Source organism: Alexandromys fortis, unplaced genomic scaffold (assembly GCF_014885135.2).
Source record: "Alexandromys fortis isolate MF-2015 unplaced genomic scaffold, M_Fortis_MF-2015_v1.1 scaffold_86, whole genome shotgun sequence".
Taxonomy (NCBI): Eukaryota; Metazoa; Chordata; class Mammalia; order Rodentia; family Cricetidae; genus Alexandromys; species Alexandromys fortis.
In genome coordinates, this window is record NW_026067965.1 from 6,672,054 (window position 1) to 6,699,700 (window position 27,647).

The 27,647-nt window shown below is 40.0% G+C and overlaps 1 protein-coding gene across 1 annotated transcript in view; it reads right to left on the bottom strand.

Annotated features, from left to right (window-relative positions):
• Nucleotides 1–27,647, bottom strand: part of Agbl1 (AGBL carboxypeptidase 1) — a 659,915-nt gene that overhangs the window by 415,340 nt on the left and 216,928 nt on the right. The window contains exon 17 of the mRNA XM_050153973.1: nucleotides 11,652–11,832. Within this exon, the coding sequence (XP_050009930.1) occupies nucleotides 11,652–11,832 (181 nt within the window). The remainder of the gene's footprint in view (nucleotides 1–11,651; nucleotides 11,833–27,647) is intronic.

The following is a 27,647-nucleotide window of genomic DNA, read 5'->3' on the forward strand; positions in this document are numbered from 1 at the left end:
GGTGGAGGGAAAGGGGAGGCGGCGGTGGGGAAGAGACAGAAATCTTTAATAAATAAATAAATAAATTTAAAAAAAAAGAGTATTAGTCAATTCCTGAAATCCAAGCCATCTATACTGCTATATTTTTACTAGAATTTACTCAACTCTATGGCCGCTTTCTGATATATTATTGATGTACGCTACATATGACATCTGGATATTATCAAAAAGAGACTTTCTCACCTTCAACATTATCTCTTCTCTCTGTATGATTTCTGTGATACTGGTATGACTTATGTGGGTCTCTTTGAGAAACTGAGGAATGAAAAGCAAGATAAAGATGGTTAAACCTGTCAGGCCCAACCACAGAGAAGAACTTTGATGGTCACCCCTGAGATCCAGGCATCACAGCAGTGAGCGGAACCTCTCTGACTTTGTACAGTGTAGTTTAAAAGTCCTGAGATATTTGATCATGACTCTGAACAGGTAAGGCACAGTGGGTAGGGCGTGTGACCCTGTAATAAGCAGAAGGAACAGGGATAGAGAGGTTAAGTAACTGGTCTAAAGTCACTCACATGAAAAGAAGTTAAGTCTGACCTCGGGCAGGATCTTTTGATTATCTGGTCAGGATTCTACATGGTATTACCCCTGCCACCACCATAGAAAATAAAGCAGGAACCAGGACAAAGGATGACAAAAACTGTTCCCTTTGAGAAAGGCGATGTGATCTTATGACAGCTCTGATAACAGGTAGACGCTCCCTCCCCTCACAAAGCAGAGATACCCTCCACTGAGATCTCAGAGTAACAGTTTTTAAACAGCATCCTCTGTTTGGGCAGGGATATGAGGGCTGCGCTCTCTACTTCCAGTCATAGAACTGTTTGTGTTTTTAGGAGGCCTTGTATTTCACTAATTGTACGGTAGATGAAATGGAAGTTGAAAAACTACATCAAGAGTACCATAACTACTCCTAAGTATATGTTGAAAGAAAGTGCTAGGAGTTGGGGATGCTCTGAGGACATGTGCCTAAAAGAGATTTTGCCTAAAGGATGATCCTGGTCTCCGTGTTCCCATTTCTTTCCCCTCTAAGAAGGCGGCAGGGGAGGCAAGACAGGAGAGACACTGGAGTGCACTCAAACATCAGAACTTGCTCAGCCAATGAAGGATCAAAACATTTAACAAAACAAACACCTTTTCCCCAAGAGCCTCAGAACCCACTTGATCAATGATTTTGCAACCCTGGCTCATTTTTAATTTAATACTTCTGGGAAGTGAGGGGGGAGGGCGAAAGCCATCAACTACCGGCACAGTTGGCAAGAAATGGGTATTAGCAGTTGGCAGCATTTATTATCGCTGTTTATGAGGACATAAATCAGGTTTATGCTGATATAATTAATAACCCCAAATTTGGGAATAATAAATAGTAATATTTATTCAAATCAGAAATGTCTGTGAAAGGCAAATGGAGTCCTAAAGCACCTGACTCCATCTCCATGTGCGGGCAATGGAGGAAGCCCTTGAGAATGCACGCCCAGAACTCCCTGCCCAAATTGATGTAGCATTGCACGTTATGCTAATGGCTTAACAGCAGGACCTTGAGAGTTCCCAGAGCAAATCATTTCCATTCTGATCTCCATGAACAAGTTCATCAGCAAGATTGAGTGTGTCGATTTTCCCCTGAACCAGGGTCCCCATTGTTCTGAGCTCACCCAGCACCTGCGGTTTATGAACAGAGGAGGATTGACAGTCACAGCCAACACCACGTTTTTTATGGGGTTCCCTGTCTCCTTCCACCTGTCAGGAGAGGTGACAAGAGAGCCATGCAATTTCCTTCTCGACCAGAAGAATTATTGACAGACATTTGCAAAGAAAGAATTTAGGGCAGGAAAAAAATTCTTTGATATCTTTTATTTTTAAGTTTACATTTGTGCCTTTCATTTTATGGAGTTGTGGGAAAAATACTATGAGATCAAAATATTCCTTTTACTTGTCCCCTTTGTCTAATAAAATGTCTTAGAACACAGAATGGACCGAGAGAGACTTCTATCCCTTTTATTTTCCATTGAGGGTAGGAGGTAGATGGAAAAAAATTATAGTTCTTCTGACTGGATCAAAGTAACAGATTTTCCCTTGGTTTGTACATCAGCAAGACAAAGAAAAGAGGAGGTAAGATACTCTTCACTCACCTCCCCTCAGAGACGCCAAACCCAGGGATACACAAACAGGGTAGGACCAGAAACTAGTCTACCATTTCATCCAAATATTCAAGCTCTGCTCCATGCCGAAAAACAGAAATATTTCTTAAAAATAAGTAAAGTAAAAATGTCCAGTCACTGTTAACTCTGATGTCGGATCAACGATATAAAGGAATAGAAGCAACCCAAATATAAGCTATGTGATTAGTCAGGCATAGTGGTGCACACCTTTAATGCCGGCACTTGGGAGGCAAAGGCAGGGGGATCTCTGTGAGTTTGAAGCCAGCCTGGTCTATACAATATAAATCTATACAGTAAATTCAGGACAACCAGAGCTACATAGTAAAACCTTGTCTCATAAATAAACAACAACAAAACTACTTGATCACAGGATTGGGTCTTTAGTTCAGTGGAAGAATACTTACATGGTTCATGCAGGGCCTTGGTTTGATTCCCAGCACTAAGGAAAAGGATGGAAGGAGAAAGGAAGGGAGAAGAAAAGGCAGAGAAGCATGGAAGGGGAGAAGGAGGAGGAAGAGAGTTATAGGAGGAGGGAAGGATGGAGATGACTGACAGGCCAGTCACCTTTTCGGTCCTCAGGAAGCCTGAAGAAGTTCTACTAAAGGAACCCATGATTGGTACAGATTCAACTTTCACAGCTGAGTGGGCAAGACCATTAAGTGACCGATGTTCAGCAGACAGGAGCCATAGCAGGGGGTTGCATTGCCATGGGCCTACACTGAAGGAAGAACTTCGGGGTTCAAACTTCAAGAGACAATACTGCATTTATATCAACAGCTCTATCAGCCTCTTTCTAGAAAGAAAAAAAAAAAACAAAAACCAACAACAATAACAAAGAACCTAAGTGCTTGTCTTTCTGAGTCTAAAAAACATATAGAATCTGCTCTTACAGCTTTTCAGCTTGTCTATATACCTTTCTAATCTTTCAGGTTAGGGAGTGAACACAAAGAGACAGAAAAATAGAAAATGTGCTTGGAAGCAAAGAGATACAGAGACATAGGAACAAAGAAAGTGGCAGCAACAGAGACACATGCTGGCAGGCTGACCATCTTCCGCTCCTTCTTGACCTTTCCCCACCCCAAAGAAGAGCCTGATCTTCAGTCCTTGCTTTATTGGAGGATACTGCAGAACTCACATCTGCAGGCATACAAGCACAAGCCAGGAAACCTATAGAAAGAAGATCGCTCCCTCCCATGCTCTGAAAGTCTTAAAAATATAAATCCTCCTAGCTTAGAGGAAGCCACAGATGCCAAGCTTATTAAGCCTTAGCCTGCTTGAACCACCCAGAAATAAAATCCGGCTCCCTGTGTGTCCTTGGTAATTCCTTCAAGAACATGAATAGTGAGCAAAAGAAAGAGGAAAACAGAAGCACCAAGTAAGCATCATACCCAAGAAGTCAACTGAACCTGGATCCTGAAAGACTAAAGCAGAAATTTTCCCTTTTAACTTAATCTGTACTGAAACAGCGCTGTAGTGTATACCAATATAGCACGAATATTTGACTGAGTATACGTCAAAATGAATATATGTTCATTTCTGATCCAAACCTTTCAGAACTTTTTCTCTGATATAATACATCTCCCAGGTACCCCAACTGCAGCACTCCTGCCAAGAAACCAGCAGCAAGGACTAAAGGGTACTTAGCCTTTGGAGGCAGGCCACCCTAGAGTCCTTCATTCTCTATCCTCTGACTCCCTGTCCACTGAAACCCCAACCAGGTTGGTCTCTGACCCGGTTTGCTTTCTTTTGCTGTGATATTTATCATGACTCAAAGCGATACAGAGAAGTCAAGAGTTTATTTGGCTTACACTTCTATGTCAGTATTATCGAAAGGAAGGCAAGACAGGAACTCAAGTGGGAACCTGGAGGCAGGAAGGAAAGCAGAGACTATGAATGGGTGGAACTTCCTGTCTCACTACAGCTGGCTAGCTCAGCTACTTTAACTACACAGTCCAAGCCAACCCCGTCAGCCATGGCACTGCCCTTAGTGAGTTGGGCCCTCCTACCTCAATTGAAACTTAAGAAAATGCCTCACAGATATGGCCACATGCTAATCTAATCTAGACAATTCCTCCACTGAGCTTCCCTCTTCCCTGGTGGCTCTGGGTTATGTCAAAATGACAGCTGAGGCTAGTTATGAAAGTCTCCACTCGGAATCTTCAACCCCAGCATTTGCAGCAGCATCTCGAGACCCAGGGTTCTGGCGCATAGACGCCTCTTTCCCCTTTCCATCATTACATACCTGATTCTGCAGTTCTTATTCCTTTGTTCTTAATTCTTGCCACACCCTATTGGAACAGTCAGACTTGTACCATTGGTGCAGACCAATTGGCCACTGCATTCACTCTCACCATTCAAATAATCTAGTATCCTGATCACGACGGTTTTACAAATAGAAAACAATGAATATCTTACAATTTTAATGTCTGAATTTTACTGAACACAACTCTTCAAATGATTTAGCAATTGGACTTACTATTAGCTACTGTTCTTTTGGGAATTTTACTCCGTGTGACTGCCACTTTTCCCCTTCCCCAATTCGGGGCATGGATGCTTCCTTTAAATTCCATTGGAGAAGCTGGAATAAGAGTGAAATGCTTGCGAACACTTAACTGAAGAATAATTGATATAATGGAAGATAACTACTCAAAAAAATTTTAAACCATATTATCAGCTGTTCTCAGCCTCAAGCGACCAGTTAAGAGACTGTCTCCCATGGTCTCTTCCATGTACCATACGTCATCTTTCCCCAAAACCCAAACGGACCTCCTGAATCCTCTCCATTTGAGCTTCTCTTTCCCTTAAGGGTATATCTTTCAAGATTCTTTCCCTGTTCCTGAATTTTTCTTGTTCAGGATTATCAACAATGGGAATCATCACCCCACTTAATAAACACAGACAGCTCTATCCACACCGAGACGTCTTTGTGGGAAAGAGTATCACGTATCCCAGAGAAAACAACACGTACGTACTGTATAATCCTGACTAGGTGAGAAGGCAGCCGATGTAAAACTAAGGCTGAACTTCTCATGAGTCACCGCTCGTTGGGAGTTCTGAGAATATCTTCCATTCTTGCTTGTTCAAATGAAAGGGGAAACTAGCACACACACAAAATAGTCTTCTATTTAAATGTAACAAGTCTAAGAAACCAAAAGTCTAAGAATCCTCAGGGTGTTAGTATAATGCAAGATGCTTTCAACACATTGGAAAGGAGAGTTGTGGTCAACATGGGGTGGAAGAAGCATGGGCAAAGCCCAGTGGTAAAGTGAGCCCTCTGTGTCCCTGAACAACAGAGAGAAAAAGAACACAGAATGACCAAAGGAAGAAGAGTACTAGGACAATAAGGATTCACAGGCAGCTAAGTGATGTTTACATCCCAAAGTTGGCAGTAACGGGGAAGGGCATTGTCTCTCATAGAAAGAGCTGGCAAAGACAGAACATTAAGACCTAAGCCAAACTGGGAATTCAAATTCCATGAAGAGGAACTAATAGTATACCAGTCAGTTGGTTCATCCTGGGTCAAGAGGGCAGAAAAGGGGAAAGGTTTTGCCTTAGCTCATCCTAGGTACCCTAAATATGTCTAGGTTAATAAGACTAATTTTAGAATCCATCTCTGGTGGGGGCAATGCTTTCTCAAAGTAGGAAAGAGATGATACGTTAAAACTAAGCAGATTTTAGAGCATACAGGCTTGGTTCAAATGCTTGGTATGTCACAAGTTCATCATGTAATTTGGGCATCTCTCTCTCTCTCTCGCTCGCTCGCTGAATGCACATGTGCATGGAAGTGTGTGCAAATGTATCTATGTGTGCCTGTGTTTGGGTGTGCTTATTACCTGCCTGTGTATGAAAGTGTGCATGTGTAATGAATTACCTGGCCTATTTCTTGTCCATTTCTACCTCATTTCACATTTTTTGGGGGTCTGGGTTTCCTTATTGTTTTAAGGAACAGAATTAAATACTATGTAAGACCCCCTTCTTCAATATCCCAGGCACAATATTTTAAGAATCTGTGTTTTAAAGACACAGATTCTACCCTGCATCTGTAACACCAGGTATTCAACCTACATCTAATACTTAATCTCTTGTGCTCAAGTGTGCTTATCTATAAATTGTCTACAAAAAGACCTACATTAGTCGGGTCATACTGAGAATTAAATGAGACAATATAAGTAAAATAACTAGGTACTTTCATGGGCCATAAAAGGTATTGAGTGATTCTGTTTGCCAGGTAAGGTCCATAAGAGATCTTGTTGTAGTAAGGTAAAGCCTTCATAGCCCACAGTAGAATAGACTATTGGCCCTCACTTCTAATGGTCCCAGGATTGTTAGGGTGATTGAGAATGTTTATGTGATCTTTATAGTTTGATTTGTTCCCTCTAGTACATCCAGCTATTACTTTTTTTAACACCTGGCTGTGTTTGCTTGTACTAGGCCCTGTGCTCATTACTATTGCTTGTGTGTGTTCCACAATGCCTCTGGAAGAAGATAATCGCGTTCATGGAGTTGTATATACTCCGAGGATCAATATGCTCAGTCTCCTGTGAACAAGGCATGAGGTTCTGTGTTGGCGATGTGAGAACTATGCCATTGCTACCATCATCACCCAAATTTGAAGAATAGGGGTCAGGCTTAACTTTCCCTCCCTTAGCTCTCTGACTATTTATATAGTACCTTTACCTATTTATGAGCTTGGAAGCCATCTGCTTTCTCCTCTATCCCAACTATATTCTACCTACCAGTCCTCCTTCTGATTTAATCTGAGTTTCTGACTCCCCATACTCTTCTGCCCCACCTTAGGAAGAATTATGAGTCTTAGAACTGCTGCCTTTGTCCAGTTTTACTGAGAACTCAGCCTAATTCAATACATTGTCCTGGCCGGCAGATGGGAAATTGTTTCTTTTGGAATTCATCAGAATAGATACATCTTTGTGTTTGTTTCTCTGTTCAGACTTGGGCTGCTAAGAGATCCTTGACTTGGCAAGACTCGCTATGTTTTTCTTTCCAGAAAGTCCTGGCTGTGTCTCCCTGACCGCTATTATCAAAATCTCCCAGCCGTCCTCAGGGGCTCCATCACCACTGCCACAAAAGGAAACTGCTCTGTTATTACATGTGTTTGTAAGCTCCATGGAGGTCCATGATAAGTTTTAAATTAAATGTTTCTTGCAGGGTTAAGGAAATCCATTGATCAGTGAAGCACTGGCCCTGCAAGCATTAGAAGGTGAGTTTGGTCCCCAGAACCAACATTTGATACAGAGAAATGCCAAGTATGACAGCTAGCACTTGAAATTCCAGAACTGGAAGAATAAAAACAGGTCGATCCCTGGGGTTCCCTTGTCAGTCAGCCTACTTGGTAAGTCCCATAACAGTGAAATATAAGATGGATGATAAATTATTCAAGGTTCTCTAAAGGAACAAAACTGATAGAAATATGTGTTTGTGTAAGTATATGAAATATGTGTATGAAAAATATGAATGATCATATTGTATTCTTATATAATATATTATATAAGCATAAATTTATTATAAAAGAATATTATTCCATTTACACACTCAGTTTCCTGTCCCATCATATGCTCTTGCCCTCTTGAGTATTCTTTTCTATGACATCATCCACAATGATGTATCCCTATCATGAAGTGATCACCAGATCCAAGCATATATGATATAAGTTGCATAATATTTATTATATATTTTACATATATCAAAAGGGTATTTACTAGAATGACTGTCAGACTATGGTCTAAGTAGTTCAAAAATGGCTATATCCCAATCAAAAGGCCAAGAACCCAGTATCCATTTAATGAACAAGACAGGATGTCTCAGCAGTCCCAATCTGATATTAGGGTTCCAGGAAATTCTGGGAGAGAACTGGATTCAGTAGTAGAAGTAGAGTCTAATACCAATGATGGAATGCCTCAGCAACAGGAGAGATGAGCTTACCAGTAAAAGTGAAGGAAAGCAGGCAAAACAATTCCTCCTTCCACATCCTTTTATGTCACGAGAAGGCATGTCTCCTGACCTCAAATGATCCCGTTAAGAAAATTCCTCCCAGGTTTGCTCAGACACTTGGGTTTCAGTTGATCCTAGATGTAGTCAGTTTGACAACCAAAATAATCCACCAGAGATGACATCTGGGGAACAATACCCAAGAGTGTGCTTTAGTCTCCTCGTGTATGCACACATAGGCATGTGCACGAACACCTGAACACACACATATAAACAAACATACAAGTGCACATGTGCAGTTCGGCTCTAAGTGCCACACTGGCATTTGGATTCACTAATATTGTTCAAAGATTATCTCCTTGTTAGTCAGATAAATACAGAGTATTTCCATTACTTAAGATTTCTGTGAATAAGCATTTTGTCCAGAGAAAGTCGGTGCCCTTCTGAACATCAGGAATGACACCCTGAAATAAAGTTTAGTGAACTGCACCAAGTTAGGAGAATATTTCCCATTCAAACTGTACCGGAAGAATTTGATCTCTACATAGAAGACTGACTGTAATAGGTGACGTTCAAAGGGCAAAGACTGAAATGTGATAAAAAGTTACATCTACCTAGCTGTACATAAGCATGACCTGATGGTGGAATATCAATCACAGAAGGAACTTGAATGAAACTTAGATGGAGCAGATGTTAAGTCTGTTCTGAAATGGACTCAGGATCTCGAGGTTCAAGCTTTTTATTGTGAAATGCCATGCATTCCTGGCAGCATTGAGTCCTTTCATAACGATGTGCTATGGCCTGCAGATCATTCTATCTGTGGAAAGTGTTATGATTTCTTATTATTCTTCTGCCATCCTTGCTTTGTTCAGTCCGAGATATCTACACCAAGTGCTTTAGGCTCTCTGATGAAAGATGCTATATAAGTAAAAAGAGCAATCAGAGTCATAATAAATAATAGTAATGATGATGAATGCCCTTGTCACTATGAAGAAGCTGCACTGCCATTTGGGAAACAAAGTAACCAGCTGTGAGCTGGAAACAATGTGCACACCAGCCAACAGGCTCCACAGTGACTGAAACCCCATTAACCTTGACCAAAGACCTGGAGCAAGTCCTAATTTGGAAGGATGAGCATTTGAAATGGAAAGAGCTCCAACACTTAATCCTGAACTTGAATATTACTTTGAGTATGTGAGACTTTTTTTTTCTTTTTCAGAAAAGTCTATCAGGAGTACACTGTCTTCTTCCACCAAAAGAGAAAACTAAGCAGGTCAGGGGACAGCCAGAGGTCCCATTCAGCGAACACCCCAATCCAATACTCTTTCCAATTTCTTTCTGACCCCAGACAGTTCCATAGAAACAAGTGAGCCAAGTTGGACAACAAAATGTCCAAATGGGGTCATGTCCCTCAAGTTGCCTTCCTTTGTTATTTTCCATCCATTTAGGCTGAGAAAGATTGCTAGTAAAAATTCTTGTCCACTCAAGCATACTCAAGTAGCCAGAGATCTACTGTGGACTTGGAGGAACACATGGTAGGAGTCAGACGAACTCCGGGTGGCATTAAAAGATGCTACTCCAGAACCTGGTGCAGAGTAAGATCCTAGAGGCCTCATTGCTGCTATAGGAGACTGATAGTCTTCAGGGAAGACCGTGGACTCCTGATCCTCAATGCAGTCAGTACTGAGAAAAACAATCTTATACTTCTCATCAAAAAAAAATCTCCTAGTAAATAGGAAATAAACAAAAAATAAATAAATCAATGACTAAGCAAGAAATAAGAGAAGCAAATAAATAAATAATAGCTGTGAACTATTGGACTAACCTAGCTGTGCTAACCTGATATACTAAGTACAGACTGGTACACTTCCTTTCCTCTCATGTCTTCTTCTCTTCATTTACACTTCTTTCTTTCATTCATTCCTTCACTTTGCATTTATTATAAGTAGTACTGTCATAATTTATAGCTTTGACTGGTCTGCATTGACATTCCTTGACACATCTCATGTTTTAGATTTAGGCTGTTCCTTTTATATTTGTAATCATTACATTCTGAGCACTTTAAATTTAATCTGTCTTTATACTTATTAGAAGAAAGTCTGTTGGAGTTGTTCAACATTTGATTTCCTTTCTGTTGAAATTAGGAGCGGCAGGGCAGCGTCCCCGGCACCCGGCCGCCCGCATGGCTAGCTTATGCCCGAAATAATTACACGGAAACTGTATTCTTTCAAACATTGTCTGGCCCGGCTAGGTCCAGTTTTTTATTGGCTAGCTCTTACATATTGTTATAACCCATTTCTAATATTATGTGTAGCCCATGAGCTGGCTTACCAGAGAGGATCTTAACCTGCGTCTGTCTGGAGTGGGAGAATCATGGCGACTCAATAACTCAGCTTCTTTTTCCCAGCATTATCCTCTGTCTACTCCGCCTACCTAATTTTCTGTCCTATGAGGGCCGAGGCAGTTTCTTTATTATTAACCAATAAAATCAACAGATAAGATACAAGACCCACCTCCATCACCTTTCTCAAAGAAATTAACCATTTTATTTTCTTACACCACTCTTGTTTGTTTAAGTCACTTGGTCATTTATAAGCTTTGGTGTAACATTATGATTCTTTTGTTTGTTGTTTTTCAACACTTTACGCTCACTTTATTTTCCAAACTCTCTAAATTTAATGTTTGTTTCTTTGCTGATATTTTAAAGTATGATGTTCATTTCAGTCTTTGAAATAGTTTTTTTTTTTCCTCTCAGCATTTTCTGCTCATCTTTCATTTTGTTTATCCACAGGACAGAATTGCCACTCTTCCAGGAAAAAGAGCCACCTCCTACTAAATAAGGCATCTAAACAGGTATGTGTAAAAGTTAGTCCCACCATTCCCTGGTCATGTGACCTTGAGGACCTCATCTGGGCCTGAGCTTAGACTCTGAGCCCTTTTGACAGACAGCATCAAATGAAATAGTCTTCTTCCCTGTATGTACTAACGTATCATCAGCAGGGTGCAAATGTGGATCCCGCACTTCTCTTTCCCAGGCAACATTCCATTTCATCAAAATGAAACGCCAGAAACCATAAAACATAACTGAACAAATATTTCTTTACACTTAGAACTAATACTAATATATAATTATTGGTAGTCAACATGAAGCCTCAGACTGAGCCCTGGAAGGTCCCTGGTTTGCCATGTGATCCGGGTGAGTTGTTGGGACCTGGACACCAGCGCCCTTCTTCATGGATGAAGCACTGGAGTAGGTTAGCTGTGGAGCTAACTGTCTGCTACCCAATGTTTGTGCATTCACAGATGTCTATTCAAAGAAATACCAAGAGGCACGCGCAACTGTGCATGGAAGGCACACTGTTAGTTGTTTCAGACAGAAGAGCCCAAGGGGAATGCCCTGGAGAATGCCAAGGCCTCTGCTACTATGCCCCCTTGGATGGAGAGCAGTGGATTATTCAGTAATAACTCTAATGCAGTTGTGGGTCAAAGGACACCAAGCAGGTGACATACTTGCCGTTGATGACACCATCTGGGTTGAGCATAGGGATGATCTTGAACACGAAGTTCTCCCTCAAGAGCTTTGCCACAGGGTCACTGCTAACAAGAAACTCCAAGGTCCCCTTCATCACCCAGCTGCCATTGCTCTCTCCTGGGTGAACTCGGGCTGTGATCACCTGATATGGACGACAGCCTGCAGGGAATGGGGTACAAGAGATTAAGCCTAGGTATGGTTTCCATTTCCATCTGGATCAATGACCAAAAGGAACAGAATTATACCTGAAGGATATGAAATACTAAGCAAGCCACTTGTTTCTAATATATATGATATACATTTATTCATTTTCTATCTGCCTCCAGAAGCTGCAAGACTCAAAGACCGAGGCTATCAAGGTTCTAGGGCTGTTATCACAGCAAAGTACTTTGTGGTAGGATAAAAAGTCACAAACCAATCAACTCTCCAGAGTGCACTCTCAAGATGCTGGCAATCAAATGTCTTTCACTGAATCGTACCTTCATCTTTTACCAGCTTTGAGATTTTAAGCAAATAATTTAATCTTTTAGTGGCCACCTCCTCATCTGTAAAATGGGGATATTTATAACAATGGCCTCATGTAGTTAGAGAAACAAAAAACGTTAATAGAGAGTGTCAAATATAGTTCCTCCTACTCAGCCCATGTTAGCTCGCTCCTTACTCGCCTGTGGTCTAGAAGAAGAATGAAAGCAGAGCTAGAAAGCAAGGAGGGAAGTCGTGGACTGATGAGTGAAAGACACCAAATCTGATCTTTGAAAGGAAGGCTGGAACATCTGCAGCTGAATGATGTGGGGTGTCCTTCTGTACATGTGTTGCTTTTATTGGCTAATGAATAAAGCTTTCTCGGCTAATGGCTTAGCAGAATAAAGCCAGGTGGGAAATCCGAGCGGAGACACAGAGAAAAAGAAAGTCGAGTCAAACAGACTCCAGCCAGCCACTGAGGTAACAAGACATGTAGAAAATGAGGTGATGCCATGGCCGCGTGACAACACATAGACCAACAGAAATGGGTTAATTAAAAATGTGGGAACTAGCTAGAAATACGCCTCAGCCATCCACCAAACAGTGTTGCAATTAATATAGTTTCCATGGAGGTCTGGGTGGCCGGGAAACAAAAGTGCAGACTGTGTTTATAGACGCACTGTGAAGGTGACATCCTTCACTTGGTAAAGGGGGTAAGTAAAGGGAATACCTCATCACAGGAAGAATACCGACTGGATAGATCTAATGAAGGCTGTATGGATGATGGAAGGATATGCTCACTGCTCTGCCTTTTTTTTTTTTCTGCAGAAGACACCTGAAGCACCTAAGCCTGGAGATGTATTCATCAGCTATTTTTGGGCTCAAGTGGACAATTGCTTGTTCGCCTGTGTTTGTGGTGCTTAGACTTCCCCTAATGCCTTACATAGGTAAGGCTAAGTTCTACCGGCTGCACTGTGCGCCCAGCCTGGGGAAGGTGCTGTGACCAGCTACTAATGTGTATCCTCCACGTGCTGGGAGACAAAGGAGGAAGGAAAGCATCACATCATCGACTCACTTGTGCCAACTGTAAACCCGTGGCCACATCTGGGCATGGGTTTTTCTGGCTCCCTTTTCATCTTGTATCCTTGCCTGATTTCTGGCTTTTCCTAATCTTGCTCTAATAACAACTACAGTTGCTGAGCATAAAGAAATGTAGTAACTAAACAACCTAAAAGTTAATATATAATTTTTTTTACATACAGCTTGAATTAACCACATTAAATGAGGTCTTTCTGCTCTTCAACAGCAGATCTTTCTTGGCTATTATTTTAAGGAAACAAAACTTATCTCTCGTTACACACAAAGAAATATAAAACAGAATAAGTATTGATCACAGGGCTGAAGGTCAGACAACAGAATATACCAATGAACCTTTATAATACTGAATTATGCTAATATCACCAATTAAGACAAAAAAAAGACTCTGTCTGTCTCTTTCATATCCCTGCCACCAGGCATTGATCCACTGAGGTCTAGACTAGACAGAAAGGGGCTTAGATCAAGGCGCCTTTACTGACTACAGCGAGAGCAGCTTGCTTCAATTCTTTGGAGGTCATCTATACATTAGAGGCAATTTTCAGCTATGCATTTCCTTAAGCAAGTGTCTTGAATCTATTCCAGGAACTGTGGCCAACACTCAGTAGTAAAAAGTCAAATAAATTAAGGACCTTTTTCTAGAAGAGGCCATAGCATCTGTCAGTAGTAACACATAGGCAAGCAAATAATGACAAGGACCTAATGGAGGTGTGCGCCGGGTACCAAAAATAGGTCTGAGAAGGGAAGGACATTTCCAGGATATGATGGTATTTGGACTGTCTTGAAGCATAAGTAATGTTTGACCAGACAGAGAAGGTTAAAGGATGTTCCTGAGAACATGAAACATGAAAAAACATTTTTTTTTAAAAATAGTCAGTGCACTACAAAATGCTATGGTGACCAAAGCATAGGGCTGTACATAATGAAGCATGAGTTTACAAAAGATTTCCCCATACATGTATTTGTCAGGGTGGGGGCAGGAATTACATTTCTTCTGTAGGTCAAATATTCTTAACAATAAAGTCAGCATGCCACTGGTAGGCTGTGCCCAGTAAAGGGGTATTCTGCAAAATTGCCAGAGAACCAATAAAAGAGAAAATATTTTGTATTTATGATATTAAAAATGGTACAAACTACTGGTTGCCTAAATATCAGACTTTCTCTTCTCTTCTTCTAAATGCCAGAGACCTGACTTGGGACAGGGGTAAAGATTTTTTCCCATAATAAAATACTCAGGTTTACTATATGCTTGTAAGTAGGCAAGTCTATGAAAGAAAACCAAACATAGTCATTGAGATAAAGATGTGAGCAGAAGGGTCTTACTGGAAATCTGATCAAAAGGGGATATTTACACCTTATAAGTAACTACTGCTTGTAAGATTCGTCCCATGTGCTTTTCCTTCCTCTCTTCCTCACAGAGGTAATATCTCAAGGGAGAAAGCCACCTTGAGTATTGAAGATACACGACAAGTATGGTGAATGTCAGGCAAGAAGAATGATGGTTCTTGGTAAATTCTTTAAGCAACTACATGCCTTCATTGGCTTTTCCAGTATGTCTGGGGAAAAAAAGAAAAGGACACATTTTACTGCTTTTCCATGAAAGTGGAACATGATTTCCATTACAGACTGCTAAAATCTACCATGTGAATATATGACCAGGTATAAAAATCATAATGTTTTGAATGGCATTCATTCAGATATGCTTTCTGTAGTCAGGCAGAAAAAGAAGGTTGTAATGAAAAGAATATTTGAGATACATTCCAGAAAAGAGCAATGGCAAAGCACTGGTTTCAGAAGAAAGCCTAGACTGGAGATGGAGCTCAGGTAGTAGAACGCTTGCCCAGCATGGAGGAATCCCTGGATGCTATCCTTGGCACCACTTAAACCTGGGAGGTAGCAATCGGAGAATTAGAAGACTCCTATCATCCACAGCTGTGCAGGGAGTTCAAGGCCAGCCCGGACTACTATGAAACCTTATCTAGGAGAGGAAAGAAAAGGCAGAGGAGCAGATGTAAACAAACAAGAGGGGAGTAAAAAGAACCCTGTGGTGGTTTAGCTCCAGAGGAAGGGTGTGCCAGTGGCATTTTAGAAGTGAATTCTGTTATACAGACCATGCATTTGCATGATAAGCTGTCTGGTATAGTGGCCTAGGGAAAGCTCAGAGAATCATATTTCCAGGGTTCAAACTTATCTCATTATTTTTTCACTTGAAAATAATTTTGTCAGTTTGGAGGAAAATGAACACTGGGTTTTCTAGGTTTGTCTGAAGATGCTATTGCAGAATACCATGAACTGGGTTACTAACATACAACAGGGATTTATTTCTTAGCACCCTGAAGGTTCAAACCTACGATCAAAGTGACAACATTTGATGTCTGTTGATAGCCTGCCTCATGGTTTCCAGAAAGCTATGTCTTCATATGACAGAGAGGACAAGAGAGATCTTCAGTATCCTTTTTATTAGAGTTCTAATCCAATTTATGAGGTCAGGGCCCTTCTCAAAGGCCCCACCATGGTTTTCACATTTATAATTACAACATGAGTTTTGGTGGAAAGTAAGGATTCAGTTCATAACATATTGGGTGTTCGTGCATGGCTAATCATTCATTAACTGAAATTTGTAAACAAGCATGTTGGATAGGAAAGATTCACTGTTCACTAGCAGCACAATTAAAATCAACCAGAGGTCAGGTTTTTCACTGTGTCATTTCTTCAGTCACTTTTATTCTTCCCAAATCAAGCTGTGTTGGCATCCAATACAAAACTTGCAGAGAAATAAAGAGGCTTGATGGGTATGCACCCAATCAGTAGCTTATTTTCAGCTCTGTAATTGCATATTACTCTTTGTGCATTTAGACCATGCTCGCTGGCAACACATTAGATAACAATAGCAAGTTCTAGCCCCGTAAGAAGAAGGAATAAAAATTAGCTTATGCTCTTCTGATACCAACAGGAGCCACTTGGCTTCAATTGCCTTTATACCCATTATAATACAACGTGTGAGTCAATGGCCCAACTCAAGATCTTACCGAGAGGCTTTTGGCTTTGTGTCTGTTTCCCTAGGAGAGTTGGGTGGGCGTTATTACACTCTAATCCATCACAATACTTAGCAGGCTGTTCTAGCATCTTGAACATGTAAACGGGAAACTGTGGGATGTAATGAAGATGTAAGCAGAGTTTCAGTCACTCACATTGGTTTTCCTCTAGTCCCCTCTGTGATTTAAGACAATTCTACAGCGATGTTGGTGACTTCAGCTCAAAGGACCAGTGAGCTGTAGCAGCAAATGGCACTCTTGAGAGCTCATAATCGCTAACAGCTGTAAAGAACATGAGACACGCATGCCAGGAGGTTTTCCCTTGTAATTGATGATTTGGGCCTCGGTACATCATTTCTGCAGGACGACAAAACACACCAGATACTTATATTCACTATTTTTCCACTCTGAATTTCTTGAAATCGATTCAAGGGATCGTGCCAACTTATGGGATATCAATAATTTGTCCATATCTTAAATGAAAAAGTTACACCCTGAGTTCATGTCAGTGATAGTGATATCTGTAAAGAAAGATTTGGACACAGCATAGACTTGAACAATGGCCAAGAGATATTATTAGCCTATTAGCTTATGAGAAGTTGAGGGGAAAATAAAGACATGCTTTTCCACATGTGCACCCAATTATACGAACATCCATTTGGTTTTTTCCTTCTTTTTCTGGTCCAACTGGCATTCTGCAGGGTAGTGCCCATTACAAGAGAAATGTAATAATTCTTTTTCCAAGAGAAATTAGAAGAGAAGAGAGTCAGCACAGATAGTTACCACCCAATAAGACCAGAGAAATTTCTCAAGATAGTCTAGTCTTAAAGTGGACTACCTGTTATTATATTATGAAGAATGCTTATAATTGGGGGTGACATAGATAGCACCACAGGACATCAGTTGAGGAACTGATACAGAAAAGAATACTATTCAATCACAGAAAGTATTATGATCTCAAAAATAAAATAATAATTAAAGGGAAAGAAAACACAAAGCAAGTAAAATATATAAGACTAAAGACAAAAAATACCTCCTGTGTCTTGATATTGTTGATAGAAGAATATATCTAAGATAAGATTAAGACAATGAAAAAAATAGGAAAGAATGTTGCACCAGCGCAGTACCCAACTGTATGCAGTTATAATACCTATTTGAATATAGCTATAGAGAGAGATGCCCCTGTCAATGAAGGTCATCTGAGTAATTTTTATGTCTTTTTTATCTTTATCTCTGAAGATGAGTGCTTATATATAAGGTCAAAGTATTAACTATATAGAAAAAAATATGGGAAAGCAGCTACAAACTCGTCTGTTTCTGCTTCCACAGGCACACTGTAGCACAGGCATGAGTTTGGAAAGTATCTTGTGGGTTATAGAAGGGATCATAAACAACCATGATGCAGAGGTATGACCTGATAGAATGCCCACTGGAGCAGAAGATACTGAGGTTAAAAGAGAAAATAGCAATAGTCAGGAAAACGTGATTTCAAAATGGCATCATCTAATATGAATTCTAGCAAACTAAGAACAGTCTGCCCATGGGCCATGGGGTGAGGAAAGAGAAAAGAAATAAGAGTGGGTGATTCAACTCAATGGGTACAGCCCTTGATACATTAAGTGTAAGGATCTGAGTTTAGATCCCCAGAACCCAAGTTTCTTAGTTAGGGTTTTATTGCTGTGAAGAGACACCACGACCAGAGCAAATCTTATAAAGGAAAACATGTACTTGGGCCTGGCTCACACTTTCACAGGTTAGCTCATTAGCATCATGACAGGAAGCATGGCAGCATGTAGGTAGACATGGTGCTAGAGAAAGAGCTGAGAGTCCTACATCTGGATCCACAGGCAGAAGGCAGAGACTGTGACATACTGGGCAAGGCTTAAGCATCTGAGACCTCAAAGCCCACCGCCTGTGATACACTTCCTCCAACAATGCCACACCTACTCCAACAAGGGCATACTTCCTAATAACGCCACTCCCTATGGGCCTGTGGGCACCATTTTTATTCAAAGCACCGTACCATGTAAAAATGGACATGGTAGTTAATATCTGGAATTCCAGTGTATCTACAGAGAGATGGAGGTGAAGACAATGGAAGCCCTGGAAGCTCATGCTCAAGCTGCCTTGCGGCATGCATTAGAGAAAGAGGGACCCTGTCTCAAACAAGTTAGAAGGCAAGGTAGGGACCAGAAGTGGACCTCTGACTGCCACAAACATTCGTTCACATGTACACACCCATATAGTAAACTAAAACAAAAGGGTACAGGAAAAAGGAAGCAACATTGGAAGAAGGTTCTGAGTGCAGATGCTTGAATTTCAAATTTCTCCGAAAATCCATCTGTTGGAGGCTTGTTTTCCAGCCTATCACGATTTCAGGAAATGGAGGAATAACGAGGACATAAAGCTAAAAAGAGGAAGTTAAGCACTTATGGGCATGACCTTGAAGGGGATGTTGGGATTCCAGACCCTCCCTTTCTCTTCAGGTGCCACATGTCATGAAGAGCGCGGCTTTATAGGTGTAGTTTCAGAATGTAAGCTGGTACAACCACTTTGGATGTCAGTGTGGCAATTTCTCAGAAAATTAGGAAACAACCTTCCTCAAGACCCAATAATACCACTTTTAGGTACATATCCAAAGGATGCTCAATTGTGCCACAAGGACATGTGCTCAACTATGTTCATAGCAGTTTTGTTTGTCATAGCCAGACCCTGAAGACAACCTAAATGCCCCTCGATAGAAGAATGGATAAAAAAAAATGTGGTACATTTACACAATGAAGTACTACACATCAGAAAAAATAATGACACCTTGAATTTTGCAGGAAAATAGATGGAACTAGAAAACATTATTTTGAGTGAGGTAACCCAGACGCAAAATAATAGTTATCACATGCACTCACTCATAGGTGGTTTTTAAACATAAAGCAAAGAAACCCAGCCTACAAACCACAATCCCAGAGAACTTAAACAACAATGTGGACACTAAGAGACACTCACATAGATATAATGTACATGGGAAGTAGAAAATAGAAAAAGACAAGGTCTCCTGAGTAAATTGGGAGCAGGGGAACCTTGGAGGAGGGTTGAAGTGGGGAAGGGAAAGGCAGGGAGGGGAGCAGAGAAAAATGTAGAGCTCAATAAATATCATGGAAAAAATTATTTTCCAGATAGAATTAACAAACACAAGTTTCAGAAAATCTACCCCAAGACCTTAGTTTCTTTTCTTTCCCCACTATTTTCTTGACAGTGAATTTGAAGAAGCATAAAATTGTTCTCTGAAGTTTATCCATTTTTAATTGTTTGGCTATTCTTTATCTCTTTTATAAAATCTTTGTTTAATTCAGTATTTCCAGGATTTTCCTCTGGATGATGCGTGCTTTGATTTACATAGGGGACTGTTACCTTTATGTTGGGTCTTAGAGAGTTCAGAATATACAAAGACATGAAAGTTGAGATCCACCTCTTGTGAATGCCTCCTTTATGACTTTGTATGTGCTCAATCTTCTACAAGTAACAATGGTTTTATTTCTCCTTTTCAAATCTTTAAGCATTTATTTTTTTTTTCTTGGTAAGAAGAGGCACATTTTGTGCAGTGGGAATATTTGGGGATGTGAAAATATATTTTTCATTGTCACATTTGGGAATTCTAAATGCTACTGTCATCTACTGAGTAAAGACAGGGGATGCTGCCAAACATTTTATGGTGCCTAGGACAGTCTCCCACAAAGCGAATTATCTATCCTAAAGCATAAAAGCAGTAAGTGTGAAGAACTCTGGCTAGCTCTGCAAGCTAGACTCTGTAGCACACTACTGAACAGACATGGCAATAGGCCCCATCTTCTTGTTTCCATTTTTGAAAGAGAACTATAGGCATTTCACCAGTAGGTCTTAGAAAGCAACCATTACTAAGATAAGAGCATTTCTTTCTGTTACTTCTTCCAACAGGAATGTTTCTGAGGTCCTGAGGATTGAACCCAAGACCACATGCATAGTGGAAACAAACCTGTTCCTATCCCTTTGTAAGAGTCTTGTGTCCAATTATATTAAGTGAAGCTTTCACCATTTGTCGAAATGAACACGAGGTTTTTCTTATTCTTAATGTAGTACAAGAGAGTGGTTGCTTTATTTTTAATTCTTTTATAGAAACTGAAGATACTGAAACATATTCATCATTCAGGTCTGATTACCAAGGCATAACCATCCTGCTTCATTATGCACATCTGTTCATCACCTCTCACAAGAATTTTTTAAAAACAAATTTCAGATATCATATTTTCCAACATTGACCTATTCTTCTTGAGGTTAAATCAACAGTGTTCTCCTGAAATAAAACCAACTGGATTATGAAGTATTATCTTTTAATGCAATTCTGGAATCAGTTGTTTCTTTAGGATGTTTGCCTCTGTGTCTCATGAGAAAAGCAGCCAATAATTTTTTCTTTTCTGCAATATCCTAGGCAGACTTAGACATCAAAGTTATGATGAACTAGAAAGCACTTCCTCTTTATTTTCTGTGCAAGATTTATAAACGGTTTGAACTTAATAGGAAAAGCAAATTAAATTTGAACAGACATTTCAGTTATATAGATAATCTTATATTTATATAGTTAATTTTTTCCTTAAATGTATAGGGATATTCACTAGTAAAGCGATTTACCCAAGCTAGTAATGGTACAGATGATTTTAATCTGAATTTAATAAATAAACTATATAATCACAAATGTAAATTGTTTAGAAGTTTTTAAAATTATATGCTAACAAATTTGTCTATTTAGATTTTTAGTTTCTCCTTTTGTCAATTTAATAAACATTTTTTATAATTGCAAAATTATAGACATAAAAGTTGTTTGAAAATCCTCGTACTTTTTTAATAAAATAAAATACTAGTACCTTTTATTTTTATTTCTGATATTGGGGATGTATTGCTTTTCCCTACCAAGGCAACTTATAGAGGAGGTGTTTATTTATATACAGAGCGGCTGACTGTTCCGAAGAGATAATAATCCATAATGGAAGACTGCAGGATAGGTGGTAGCATCTGGAGCTGCAGCTGAGAGCTCACCTCGTGAGAGCCAGCAGAAAACAGAGAACACACTGGTAACTGCCTAGTCTTAAAACCTTAAAGCTGGCCCCTAGTGACATGCCTCCTCCAACAAGGCCATTCTTCCTAATTTTTTCCCAAACAGTTCCACAAACTAGGGAGTAAGCATTCAAATATAGGAGCCAATGTGGGATAGGAGGAGCTCTCATTCAAAGCACCACAGGGTACTTTATTCTTAATCAGTCTTGAAATGAGCACCATAATTTTATGCCTTTTCAGGACCCAATTCCTCTTTGCTGACTTTCTTTCTTTTAAGAACTGCCATCGTATCTATTCTAATGTTGTTCTAGAATCTTTCCTTTATGATAGCTCATACACACGTACAGAGAGAGAGAGAGAGAGAGAGAGAGAGAGAGAGAGAGAGAGAGAGAGAGAGAGAGAGAGAGAGAGAGAGAGNAGAGAGAGAGAGAGAGAGAGAGAGAGAGAGAGAGAGAGAGAGAGAGAGAGACAGAGAGAGAGAGAGACAGAGAGAGAGAGAGACAGAGACAGAGAGAATAAGCAGAAATAAATGTACTCGAATTCATCCTGTGGGAAAATCCTAGGATCTACTATGAGACTTGAAGACATGGTTTGGGTGTTATGACTATAACTGTTGTAGTTGAAAAACACAAAGACAGAAACCGCTATGAGGCATGTGGTCACCATGACATTGCAACAAAAACTATGGCAAATTAAAATACAACACTCACTTGAAGATACGTGAGCATTTTTAAATAAACAGAAAACCACAAGACATTTTAAAGTCAAGAATTGAGGACATTTAAAAATTCTCTCAAAACCTGTATAGCTTGGCCTGTTTGTGGGACTCCTAACAATAGGAGCAGGGGCTGTACCTAATGCTTTGGCTGGCCCTTGGGAACCTATTCCTCATACTGATAGCCTTGCCCAGCCTTAATACAAGGGAAGGTGCTTAGTCTTACCATAATTTGATAGGCCATGCTTTGTTGATAGTAGGAGACCTGCCCCTCTCTGAACAGAAACAGAGAAGGAGTGATTGAGGCCGGGGGTGAGAGAGGGAGAGGAACAAGAGGGGTGAGAAGAAACTGCCATTGGGATGTAAAATAAATAAATTAAATTAAAATGCTTTTAAAAATAAAATGTTTTGTTTTTCATTGATTTCTATTATGATTTTTAAATTTTGTCTTTCTTTGGTTCTAACATATAGTGCCTTGACAAAAATAATTCTAAGATGGAATTTAGTACCAACATATGAAATTTTGTAAATGCAAACATGTTCATAAAAACTGTTGAAGGATGCAATATTCCTTAAGTGCCAACTGCATGGAATTGGTCAGTAATACTAACATGTTCTATATTCTTGTTAACGTTTAGATCTACTTGTTTATAATTCACTGAGAAAGGCTTGTGAAAATTCCCCAAGATTATTGTGAGATTGGCTATTTCTCCTTATACTGTTGTCAAGTCTTTACTTGTTTTCTGTCCGTGGTTAACTGCACACAGAGTTTTGAACCATTCTACGGTCCTGATAGACTGAATGTTTTGTCATTATTGAAGCCTTGCTGGCTCTGCTCAGGCAATTTGCCTAAACGTCTCCTTTGTTTGTATTAATACGGCTGTGCGGTGTTTCTTCGGGATTGTATTCACATATCACATTTTTTAAAATCTAATTCCAAACTTGCCATCACTTTCCCATCCCCCTTCGTCTCTCAGAGTAACACAAGGCTGGGTACTGTGCTTTCTGCAGCTTGACGTTCTTTTGATTTCTCTCAGCTGTAGCATTATTCATTTACACTTGTTGCAACGAATGACAGGTGCAAGTCTGATGCTATCCCTTCATGATTTTGCATTACGGTTGCCCTAACTTTTGTACGAATGACTTCCCTCCCTCTCTCACGTGCATTTGGATTGACTGCTTAGGTGGGTTTTTTTGCCCCATTGTTTCTTTGCTTTCTTGATTAGCTTAGTAGTTGCATATCTTTTTATTAATATTCACTTGGTCACCTTAATAATTTTAAGATGCACCTTTCCTTGTATTGAAATAGTCTATTCTGTTTCTACCACATATTAAAATTCATGAGACTTATTTATTGCATTATAAATTCACTATTAGTTTATATCCAGTCACAGATTCATCCTTGAAATGATTTTTTTACTTGGTATTATATTACCAACTTCAAGTGGGTTTCATTATTTCCCATCTGCCTGAAAATCACCCCTTAGAATTTCTTGCAGCCGAGGTTAACTAACCTTGGGTACTCAAGCTTTTTATTTGAGGAAAAAAAGCACTCATTTTATTCTGTTTTAAGAAATACATTTGTTGGGCACAGAATCCTTTCACACCCTCCGACAAGTTCTGCTTCCTATTTGTCTTCAAGTTCATTTTCCTGGGAGCTAATGAAAAATTAATTGTCTTTAATGATCCTTTTAAAAGTAGCTAGAAATGTATCTTTATTCTTTTTTTTGATAAGATAAGAATGAATTTTTGTTTTCTGTTGATGGCTTTCATACATACATTTTCCAAAGGAAGAAAAGAGAGTCTTTCGTAATTAGCAAATTGTTGAACTGTCTTATACATATTTAAGTCTTTTCTTGTTGATTACTCTGTAACATCCAGAGATATAATACTGACAAATACATCACAGAGGCTTTTTTTCCTTACATTTCTAATGTCTTAGATTGTCCTCAATACTATAAAAGAGAAAGAGTCTTGAACTCTTACGGGGATTGGTGACTTTTCTGGCAATTAACAAGTAGTTTTCGCTAGTTCTTTTGAAACAGGACAGACTGGTGCCTAATGAAGAGATTCCGTGTCACCTGGCTACTGAGAAGATCCTTTCTCTAACATCGTTCATCGCTTAGTGCTTCTAGTAAATCTGAGGTAAGAAAAGTGGGCATTATCATCATTCTCTTCCTGCTCGCCAATGTGGCGAGGACAGCAAGGAAGAGAAAGACGTGTGCGTTCTGAATCACATCCCAATGTTCCTTTTATTTATCATGTATAATTCTGTGAACTCTATCAAAACAAACATTGTACCATGAGATCGAAACAAGGGCTATATAAATTATGGAAAAGGAGAAGGATTTGGTGTTTTGTTTTGCCTCTTTCTAATGGAAGAGATTTGGCAAAATTAAAATCTTTCGAAATTGTAACTCCAGAGCTATAAAGCAAACTCTCTTGTGCCCTTGTGCTAAAATCTGTGGTTACCAATGGTGACTGTAACTTTTCTAGACAAGATCCAAAGATTTTAGTTAGTAGTTTCAATCCCTAGTAGGTCTATTATATCCTTCTGGGTTCTTTCAGCAGCTACAAACAGGAAGCAAACTAACTTGTCCTTTGATCTCTTATCGATTTTTTCCTCATATTGAAATTCAAATACTGATGTGGAAGGAAACTACCCAAGGCGAGGCACAAGTAGAAAATCAGAAAGCATAGGGAGGTTGTCACTGTGAATCAGTGTCTGCATCACCCACTCAGGTAAGTGGCATGGGCACATCTTCTGGCACAGAGTCTTCCCAGAATAGCAGTCTGTGGACAACTCTCACACAAATGCTTAGCTATATCGGTGTATCCCGCCAGAATGAGGCACTGAACAGTCACTTGGTGACCATCGATAATGCTGAGGTAGAAGTCCAAGTTGACACTAAATGACTCATCCTCATCTCTACCCCCTTTACATTATTGACAACAAGCAGCCCCAGACCCTGTCCCTCCTTCTTGACAACTTTGCCATCTGCTTTTTACCTCCAGTCTGTTAGCTGTGCATGGCGCTAGTATAAAGAGCTCTGAATTCCTCTCTGAGATTGCCCTCATTTTTAGCAAAGGAGCATGGAGTCTGTTAGCAAAGTTGGGAAAAGGCTGTTCTCAGAGCCAATTTGCCTCACTGTGCAATCTTCGGGGCAACTGGGTAGAAGCCCAGAATGCAAAGATTGGCTATAGGGCTAATGAGGCTGATGAGTAATGAAACTGGCATGAAGATTAAGACTTTTTAATTGGCATCCCATAAGGCTTTTTATTAAACCTTTTAAACTTCTTCACAGATCATAAGCAACACACAGAGAAGGGGAGAAAAGTTACAGTATCTTTGCCATGAATATTTAGGGCCTCAAAGAACCTACTCTCTTCTTTCTTTTTTCACAAACACATTTTTCAATTCATGACGGCTACCTCTTCCTAACCATCAGGACCAACAACTAAGTAGTCCAATTGATCTTAAGAGAGAAAAGAAGAAAGATAGAGATACAGAGAGACAGAGGCGATGAGATGGTCATGGCATAAACACTTCTGTCTGGCTGCATCACCTTCTGTATAACAACGTGATATAGCGTCCATACCCCTGGAGCTGAGAAGATAGCTCAGTTGATGAAGCGCTTGCAGTTAAACCATGAGGACCTGAGTTCAGGTACCATGAAAGAAAAGCTAGGCATGACTAGATGTTCCTACAAATTCTAATATTCATGACAACAGAACAGGAAAATCCACGAAGAGTCCTGGTCATCTACCCTTGGAGAATCAGGGAGCCCCAAGTTCAAGTGAGAAATTCTGTCTCAAAAAAATAAGGTGGGAAGTAATATAGGAAAACAGTTGACACCCTCTGGCCTCTACATGTGCATACTAGTACATACACATGAATACGTACACACACATACCATATGCACGTGAATGTTCATGTACATATATATATGCATATATACGTTTATACATATGCCACATGCACACATAAGTGTGCATGTAAACACACACACACAAAGAATCTACACTCTTGTAAGTGTTCTCATTGGAAAACCTAACATTTCCTCTCGCCGTAGTCCTCTCTTTGCTATTTACCGTCCCCCAAATATACCGTCATTTTCGTCTCTCTGACCTTCTTTGCCTATCAGACTTCATTTGAAAGCTTCCTTTCCCTCTTCCCCTATGACACCCACTTTGACCCTTGGCCCCTTCTGCCATCCTACTTCCTCTCTCTTATCTTTGCCCCCACATCTTTGCACATCAGCACCATTCAGGAACACAACGTGCTGAGAAGATGGGAAGATGTCACTGCAATAAGCTGTCCCAATTAATTCCTGCATGTCTGATTATTTCATTGGTTCATTCATCAATTCAAAGGATACTCACTCAGTTCTTGTAATAACCCAGGAACTAAAATTTAAAATGTAATTATTGAGGGCAAAAGCATCAATGTTCTTGACAAATTCACCCTCTGGTAGGGGTGCAAAAGCAGTATTATATAAGCATTGGGAAAGGAAACTAAACAAAAGAAGCAGGGCATGGAAAACAGGAAGTAGGGGTCATGACTTCAGGAAGAGGGAGGTTTGAAGAGTAAACATCCGAGCAGGTGCACCCCCTGTATGGAGGAAAATCACCACCTCCAAAAACAATATAAACCTCAGGGTGGCTAGAATGGAGTGTGTGTATGGCACTCTTCACCAGTGTGGCAGTATGACTTGTGCTTTAGGTCCCTTCCATGGACATACTTTTCCATGCCATAGCAAGAGTCACGTAGTTGAAGTCTAGAAAAAGCCATTCAACCTCTTCAGATAGAAAACCACAGTGTCCTATGCCTGGAATATGAAAATGATGCCATGGTAGAAGCATCCCCTTCATTTGCTCTGGATGCTTTCATCCATCAGATGCCTACACTTCATGTGACCAATGAGAGAATCTTCACCATGAAGCATCTGTCGGGGATAATCAGGCCCTTGTTTATCCCACACACCTGTCTGTCAGGGATGATAGACGTGGTGAGCATTAGAGTCCCTCTGGGCAACGAAGTCTCTATTTCCCCATATGACATTGAAATGACTGACTGGGATTATTTTCCTCAGCTAGCATAATTGCTTGGGCCAAACTAGGAATTCTGTTCCATACATCTGGGGTTAAACCTAAGACGGTAGGTATACCAAGCTCCCACAAGGGAGGACCTGAAGCTGTTGATGAGAGTACAATTTTGAGGAGCAAAGGTCTCTCTATACACTGGATGCCCACTGTGTATTTTAATAAAAATGAATGCAAAAAAAACTTTAAAACACTGGAATTAATTTTAATTGACACTTTTATTTAATCCAATAGAATTTTAATATGTGCTAAATAGAAAATGACGCATTTTTCATGTTAGGGTGCTTAGAAATTAGAAAGTTTTAAGGGTTTTTCAGCTAGAGCAGGTTCAGTTTGGACTAAACATTTTTAATTGCTCAGTAGCCTCGCGTGGCTCATGGTTCTCTGCAGTGAATGGTGGGAACTATGTCCTTTATCAGATGTCTCACTGACTCCCTTCATCATACATAAGAGCAGGTTTATTATACCCCAATGGAAACTAG